The following is an 8889-nucleotide window of genomic DNA, read 5'->3' on the forward strand; positions in this document are numbered from 1 at the left end:
ATGCGGGAAAAATACAGATTTAAAATCAATTCGAAAAAGGTACCAAATTTAATAATAAAATAAAGTACATATTACAGTACAATAAAATATACATGAAAAGAAACACGGTAGGACAAATCTAAATAAAATATATCTGAAGAAAATAATATATATAATTATAAGCTAATATATATGTATACTTTTTATTGCCCTTTAAATAAAATTATTTTAGTCAGATCTTTTCTGATATATGTTAATTGAATATTTTATAATAGTTTAAATAAAATATATAACCTCAACACGCGTCCCGATTGTATCGATTCTTACTCGAAATGCAGCTAGTTAGTTCTTGATTTGGCCAACTTCCGGACCTGATGGCTCTGAGATCTTGGATTCCAGTAATGGCTGCCGTTAGCAGTCCAGAGGTATATAGTCAAAGGGGTGCACCCGGGTAGAGAATCTGAACGTAGCCTTGGAGAGCGTTGGAATGAATAGGAGCATATTGGAGCGTGCGACGCGAACAAACCTAAGGTTTCACATTAGTATAACAATAAACATATTTTATATTAGTATAACAATAAAAACTTACTTTATTTCACACAAACAAGGCTTATTGAAACAATAACTTATATTTCATCGAGCACATGAGGAAACAAAAATAACGTATGTTACTACTATCTTAACTGTATAATACGCATGCGTAATATTTTTCACTTTTAACCAAGTCGTTCGATGGTGAAAATTTTGACATGAAAAAGTACACATTTACTCATGAAAAGAGGACGTATAATCATTCATTACAAATTTACCTGAAATTTTTCACATTACGAGAATTTACGATAGAGAAACATTTATGTTATAGACAACTAAATCAACATTAAGCAGTACATCTTTTCGAATTAAACCACGTCTTAATTAGTACATTATAAAATGCAGAATGTAATAAATCTTTTTCCATTTTTCACGTAAACATTTTTACGTGAAATTTGTCATGTGAAAAGCGAAAAATGAAAGTTTTATGATCGATACCCAGAATTAGAGACCCTTTAATCAGAAACTGGCCATCAGAAGGCCTCTTTTGATTGGTCTAGAATTTTCGTCAACTCCCGGTCATATTTGAAATGTACTAACCTTATCATTAACATAAACATATTTCAATAACACAATTAAAAAAACCATGTCAGAGGAGCTAAACATTATCTTCTTTAATAAAATTAATAATGCATTCGTAATTTTGTTTGACTTTATTTTAGAAACATGATATTTAACCTCACAAAGATATGAATTATTCGTAGGCATCCAATCTTTACGGGCAACATTTTTCGCCCATATCGCAGGATTTCTCGGAAATATTTTCATTATATATCCTTTTGTGGATGAATTATTGCAAAATTCGGATCCAACATTCGGCGCAACATCCACCCATTCTTGCAATATCAGCAAATGTCTAAGGCCGGTATTCATAATCAGATCTTAAATTTAAGACTGTCTTAAGTTCAGCCTTGAGGTATCATGAACCAATCAGAGAGCCGCATTAGCGTCTTAAGACATTACTTAAAACGGTCTTGAAATAAGAACCGACTATGAATATCGGCCTAACTGATATCTAACACAGTACACTGGTACACATGAGCGAAAAAGCGAGACTGAGCGAGACAGTCTATACATATATATATCACTCGTAGGAATTTGACGAATCTGTTGGCCAGTCTCTGATTAAAGGGTCTCTACCCAGAACTGAAGCGTCAAAATGGCCGAAGTGCACATAGTACACGGTTCCAAGCATGGTGGTTCATCTTTTAAACTGTACTTACATGTCCCTTCGTGCACTTTCATGCACTAAATTTTTACAACAAATAAACCCGTATTAAACTAAAGAACACGTAAATTAAGCACTTGTACATATTCTTTTGATCAAAAAGAAACTAATTACAATTCAAAAACATTGCTTTACATACTTGACGATTTCATTTTCCTAAATAAAGTACGTATATACAAATACATAAATTTGAAATGACCGCGTTAAGGATCCAAATGGATGCGAGTTTGCGATACTTTATAGATCTGACTTTATTAGATAAGGACAGATGAATGCGTTTGAGCGAGACACAACGATATATAATAAGTATAAGAAATGAATGAAAGATATAACTATTACCGAATTTGGAATAGTTGTATCGGTAATACAAACGACTCCAACATCCCCTTAAGATGCTAAAGTCGTCCTGTTTTACCACGATTACGTTTTAGGAGAAATCTCTGAATTGGCTTCACGGATCGCAAAATTTTTTTACAGAATTAAAGAACGCATAAAAAGAAATCCCGGAAAACACGATTTTACGAGAAAATGGGGAAAAAATTAAAAAATTCACTTTTTCTGACACAACAAAAACATACAACTGTCACAACCTGAGGTTAACATTTGCTTGATATAAAAGCTACATACAGCTTGTAGATTGAATATAAGCGTGAGGCGGGATTCAGATTACTTGAACGAACAATACTGAGTTTATGGAATTAAGATTCAAAGCGTAGAAAAACAATATTTCTCCTAAAATGAAATTACGTTCTTTGCAAGGATTTACTTTTTTCCTCTTTTACAGATTCGAAAATCCTTTTCCAGGATTAAAGTATACACATTAATATGTGTCTGTGAGGTGGAATTTATTCCGAGAACGATAAAAAATTTCGAAATTGAAATCTCCAGAAAAATTTTTTGTCGCTCTCGGCATAAACTTCATCTCACAGACACGTATTAATGCGTATACTTTAATCCTGGAAAAGGATTTTCGAATCTATAAAAGAGGAACAAAGTAATTGTTATACAAAAATTATGATTAGTCGGTAATACTAGACGGCTTTAGGATCCCCTTAAGGGGGTCCTAAAACGAAAACGTTTCCGTTCATTGATTCCACACGTCTGACTTTAAGGTCATCTCAAGATCATAGTATAGTAGGTCATTGAACTCGTCTTGACATTAGTTATAATATTATGAAGTAAAAAATATGTAGTGCCATTTAAAAAAAATTAGGGTGACCTCGACTTTTTTTCCTAAAAAAGAATATTTTGCAAATTTTTAATATATTGCAATTTGTAGTCGATTGAAAATTGACTAATTTTATTTAAAATAATTTTTGTCAGATCATTGGAAGTGCCGGAAAAATCATGATCATAGTCGTATGGAACACTCTGTACGTCACATGAATGCGAGGTTATGTACACTCAAATCGTACTTCAAGCCATTTCTCTTGCAAGCTTCAAAATCATAATTTGAAGGTCTCATGATATTCTTATAAATTATTCAAATATGAGAAAGTACTGTTTGTTTGGATATATCTCTTGCATTCATTTATATATATGTGAAGGAAGCGAACCTGCATAGTAACAGAAAACTGCAATTTACAATTTTTGGGGATTTTCATACGATTTGTACTTTTCCGAAGGTATTTGCGTTTTTTTCTCTTATTCTGGAGGATTTTTTTTATTCTGTATAAGGAAAACGAAATGGTTTGAGAAATATGAAATGAGCGTTCCGTACTCCAGCATCCCCTTAAGCGAGATAATCAGATATAATTACTTTTTTTTACAATCAATTCTGGATTTAAATTCTTCTTAGTATGGAAGTCAAGTACAAACTACAATGAAAGATTGCGAATTGTATGTGTCACGAACATAATTTACGCATCAACATCCGCGAAAGTTCATATAAGTACTTCGCGCGTATTAAATTTATTTTTAGAGTCTCTCATTAAAAAAATATTTTATTTCAATAAGACATATATATGTATATCAAATATCTCCTTTTCGGCTTTGCCGATTTTTATTCTTTATTCTTGTCGACAAAGTAAATAAGATTTAATTAATTAACTTTCCTTGTTTATCCCACATCTATCAATATGCTCAAGAATAAAATCAATTATTGAGATATCTTTTCCCATTACATAACGTGATTTTTTACAGAGTTTTAGTGATCTACTTGTGTCCCTGTCATGTAAAACACAATGTACTTTATCTAAATAAAAATCTATCTTATTTGCATAAAGTAAGCCATTTGTTTCATACTTTAATATATTCGTGTCGACCTGTTCAATTAAACGATTTAAATACCGTGCTATATTTACCATCCCCAGAATTTTATGCATTCTTGGCAGCACCATAATGGGATCGAGTCCAATAGTTTTCCAAATTATAGTTAAAGATAGATCCACATTTGCATTTTTGCTGAAATGAAATAAACCAAAGCTGGCAAGCTCATCAGGCAAGTTTGCTACTGTAGAGTGAACGTATGTCGACACAGAAACATGAAAGTATGGTGATATGAATTGCAAAAATGGTTCAATAAAGTAAATTGGATGTTTTGGATCGCAAAAAATAACAAGTTCACGCTTAAAAAACTTGGGCCTTTTTGAGAGTTTTTCCGCCACCTGCTTGATCTTTGTTTCTTGATTTGACTGTGTTTTTACTGGGTTCTCTTCTTGCTGCGTTTTCCATTGCGAACAAATCATTCGGCTAGTTCTGCAAATAGAAATAATAATCTTAACTAATCGGATGTTAGAAAAAATTTTCAGCTTTAACTAAAATATTAATATACATATAATTGATATAATACCATTAACTAGAATTATTAAATTTTATATGTTTTACAATTTACCTTATAAATGTTTTTTTACCTAATTTTACTTCCAAAAAGATATAGTCTAACATAAATACCTTAATAATGCTTAGAATGATATTTACTTCTCTAACCGACATAATGGATTGTTATGAACCATTTCCATGTCCACTTTTGGTCCAACAAGATCGCGTATATTGTTTAAACCATATTTAATCATTGTTGGCCTAAGGCAAAAAAATTAAGTACGTTACATTTTTATATCGAATTACGAATCGTTAAATCATATCTATTTTCATATATACCTCTCTAATGACAAACCCCACGCAATGACATTTACGTCGGTAGGTAGATTCATTGGCAATAACATTTCAGGTCTAAACATACCGCTATTACCAATTTCTATCCATTTCTCTAATCCATTATGAAAACAGAATATTTCCATACTCGGCTCAGTGTACGGATTGTACGCAGGTTTGAATTGAAGTTGAGTAATACCAAGTTTATTAAAGAATTCATATAAAGTGCCAATAAGATCACCCAATGTAAGATTGTAATCGGCAACAACACCTTCAACTTGATGAAATTCGGCAAGATGTGTCGCATCTAGAGTTTCATTGCGAAATACTCTATCAATACTAAAGTACTTAATCGGCTTAAAATCTCCCTGCAAAATATTTTTTAAATTACGTCTCACTGTCTTTAGAAGAGTAATTTGTATATGTATACCTACTTCTCCTTCGACTACTTACTTTCTCCATAAGTTTATATAACATTCGTGCACTATTGGACGTTGTATGAGTGCGCAGCAAATTTTTTTGTGCCTCTTCCAACTTCCAATCATATCTATAACCTTGAGATCCATACGCTCCTTTACTGTGAACAGTCTTCACTCAATCTTTCCAAATATTCCATAGGGAACTTTGTGCTAAGACAAGGTTCTAAAAGATAAAACTAATTTTTTTGTTAATGTCTTTTAAGCATTTATACATCAATGTAAAATAAGGTACCAGAGACGAAAAAAGTATCGTGAGCATCACGAGCAGGATGTTGCTGCGGCTGGAAGAGAGCGTCAAAATTCCAAAAAGAACTTTCTATGTAATTATTTGTCGGCATTTCAGTAAATCTGAAATAGAATAATTTTTGTGATAAATAAAAGAAGTCAATATATAACATTAAAATATATAAAATTTTCGAGATTTTAAAAATAGTATAAATCTTGTGAAGAAAGATTGATGTTATTTACCCCATTTCTAAGAAGATTTTCCTGAATTCATGACGAACTTTTAACAATGGATGTAAATGTCCTATTTGAAGTGACGCACCTAGAGCGTCAAAATTATATGGTTTAAATTTCTTATCTTTCCAAGCGTCATTTACCAATAAATCTGATGTCAAGTCTGCTTCTAGTTTTTCTATTTTCGTAGAAAAATTTGGCCCCCTTTCAAGATGCATAATTTTTATCATCCTGCCGTTATATGAGAAGAAAAATTAAAAAAATAAAAAGTTATGTGATTTTACATTGTCCTTTACTTGTTTTATTCTGCTTACACCTCTTGCAATAACTTCCTCTTCTTATATTCTGCTTTAACATTTTCCGGGACATTTGTAAGATTCTTCAAATGTATCTGAATGATATCTATAATGGACGGTGCTTTCTTTCGTACAATAGGGACATTTTCACTTTTATCAAGCTCGATCCATCCTGCAACCATCGCCTTGGAAAAACCTACTTTAGCATAAGGACTAGATTTGATAAGCTTGGCCTGAGGTATCCCTTCAGCAGGGATAGCATTGTAAATGACAGCTTCGTGACTGCCGTGTTCTATTACGTATTTTCCTTCGTCGGTAATTTCCCATTTTTTTTCAGAAATCGGTTTTACCGTGATCAACTGTAAGTAGGTTAAAGGTCGTGGCAATTATACAATTTAGTTTTCGCAGCTAAAAAAATCAGTGAAATTAGGTTTATTCAACGATTTTGCATAAAACGAAAGAATCTGGTAGAAATAAGCGTCGCTCTGCCCCGCGAACCAAGATATTAAGCGTTAAAGTTGACTACTATTCATTCAGATTAGGAAATCTCATACTTCAATTAAAGGCATCTTTACATAGGAGCGTCGAGCGTCGAGCATTGTGAGCTTAGCATTCGCTAAAAACAGGTCAGGTGATCAAAATTGACGAATAGCAATCACACGATGTTTGACGTTCGACGCTTGATGCTGCCACGTAAGAATACTTTAATTCCTCTAAAGATAATTCTCTGCTTTAACTGTACAAGGGCATGTTCGGATTCCCATCTGGGTGCTCCCCGGGTGTCATGTCATCCTTATTGTTTAATGTTTAATAAACGTTAAACAAGGATGACACGACACCCGAGAAGCACCCAGATGGGACGCATCTTGAAAGGTCTATTTGCATTGCCTGAAATCCTCAAACATCTTTGAACTTAAAAGGAGATGGATACATTTGGACGTCGAAAAGAGAAAAAGTGAAGATGCTGAGTGCAAAAAGTGCAAGCAATGCGAACAGACCGAAATTCTCTACTTTATAAATACAAATTGACTGCTTTAAAAAGAAATTATCTGTTCTAAAACACAAATTTACTATTTTAAAAACACAAATTCATCGCTTAAAAACAAATTCTCTGATCTAAAACACAAATTTACTGCGCTTTAAAAATACATTGCTTTAAAAACACAAAAATAATATAAGAAAACAATTTGTGTTTTTAAAGCAGTGAATTTGTGTTTGTAAAATAGAAAATTTGTATAATTAAAGCAGAGAATTATTTTTAGGAATTAATTGATGTTGAACACGTGACCACAGTGCATGCTCATATCGATATACATTTATGCTATTTTTTTAGCTAGGACATAGAACATTATACTGTGTTCCACTCGTTGGAACATAGTTTAGTGTTATAGTATAATATCAGAATGCAACGTAGTCTTCCATTCTTATGATTATATTTAGCGTATAAATAATAGATTTATGATTATTATTTAGACTCAAGATATAATTTTTTCAGAATTGGCGATTTTGGACGGTTTTATTGCAAAATAAGTACGGAAATAACTTTTTGAAAAGTTGGTAAGATTAGTTGCTTTCCATTTACATACAAGTGAAACTGAGTCTGAAGTCAGCTGAGTATTTCGTATTCAGATTAATGAAGTCATTATTTGCTTACTTTGGTAAAAAGTTATGTCACATGACAACACAGGTTCATAATCTCACTTTTAAAGTGAGTTTATATTTACGAAACTCATTAAAGCGCACGGACCTGATCTTGTGCAGATTATAGGCAAAAACTCAGTTAAATTTCACTTCTGCAGCAATATCGCTGCAAAATCTCTGCAATATTGCTGCAACGCAGTGTTGCTGCAACTTTTGTGCAACTTTGTGCTGTAGGGGAAGCTCGATTAACACGTCCGGAGAAACAATTCCACAGGTGAAATGTTTCAACAAATATTATATACTGATAAGCGCATCTCTCGCATTAATTTAAATCGCACGTACAGAAATAATTAAGAATGTTGAGAATGTACGAGTTTAGACTAAGACGTAGCGATCAAGATAGAAATTGCTGTTGTCGAAACAGACTCACGTCATGGACCGTCTCGAGACTCTTGATCACGCCTACGATCTTTTGATGATCCTCCTGAAGTGTATCTGCCAGATATAACGAATTCGTTTCGCCATGTGCATCCAGATATTCTAAAATTCGATCCTTCAAATGACTTGCCATCTCGCACCTTGTTCTTCTTAGCGAGAGAATGGCCCCGAACGGCCTCGACGTCCTCCACGCGGCACTCCTCGGCGGCAGGCGGCGACGCTCCTAAGCCCTGCCTCCTACGCCTATCACAGTCTTCTTCTTCTTGTGAACTGATGGCTCCCGCGGGCGGACCTAGTGAACACCCGCGATACGGCCAGTATCCAATGTAGCGACGCGTAGAAAGTTGTTCGTTCGTTAATAAAAAAATAAATGATGCAATGCCCGCGAAAATGGCATTGCCCGAACGGACACCGGGCGCCTGCGTCTACTATGATGTCGTATTGTCGTCACGTCGAAATAACGCGCGTCAGGACGAATGCACGAGTCGAGCAAATTCGCGAACGCGCATCAGGAGGAAACAATTGCACAGTCAAAGTCGGCAACACTTTCAAAAATATTTGATTGTAAGCACCCAATTCGAAAGTCGAAACGCGTCCGCCACGGTCGAGTGGTTCTTCAGAACTCGCCTATCACAGTCGATACCAGTCGATAGGTCGATACGGCCAGAATCGAAATAGCCGCCCT

General features: G+C 34.1%; 1 protein-coding gene and 1 long non-coding RNA gene across 2 annotated transcripts in view; one reads left to right on the forward strand and one right to left on the reverse strand.

Annotated features, from left to right (window-relative positions):
* Positions 1-7149, forward strand: part of LOC108724389 (uncharacterized) — a 22931-nt gene extending 15782 nt beyond the window's left edge. The window contains exon 3 of the long non-coding RNA XR_001936703.1: positions 6547-7149. This is a non-coding gene — a long non-coding RNA (uncharacterized lncRNA). The remainder of the gene's footprint in view (positions 1-6546) is intronic.
* On the reverse strand, positions 3775-8826 carry alpha-PheRS (phenylalanine--tRNA ligase alpha subunit). The gene is given in 9 exon segments (XM_018450742.1): positions 3775-4495; positions 4718-4819; positions 4898-5259; positions 5345-5485; positions 5487-5533; positions 5603-5718; positions 5839-6060; positions 6144-6484; positions 8197-8826. Coding segments are annotated over 9 exon segments (2124 nt in total). The 5' UTR covers positions 8338-8826; the 3' UTR covers positions 3775-3843.
* Between the last annotated feature and the right edge of the window lie 63 nt (positions 8827-8889).

This window comes from Mycetomoellerius zeteki, unplaced genomic scaffold, assembly GCF_001594055.1.
Source record: "Mycetomoellerius zeteki isolate Tzet28-1 unplaced genomic scaffold, Tzet1.0 scaffold294, whole genome shotgun sequence".
Lineage (NCBI taxonomy): Eukaryota > Metazoa > Arthropoda > Insecta > Hymenoptera > Formicidae > Mycetomoellerius > Mycetomoellerius zeteki.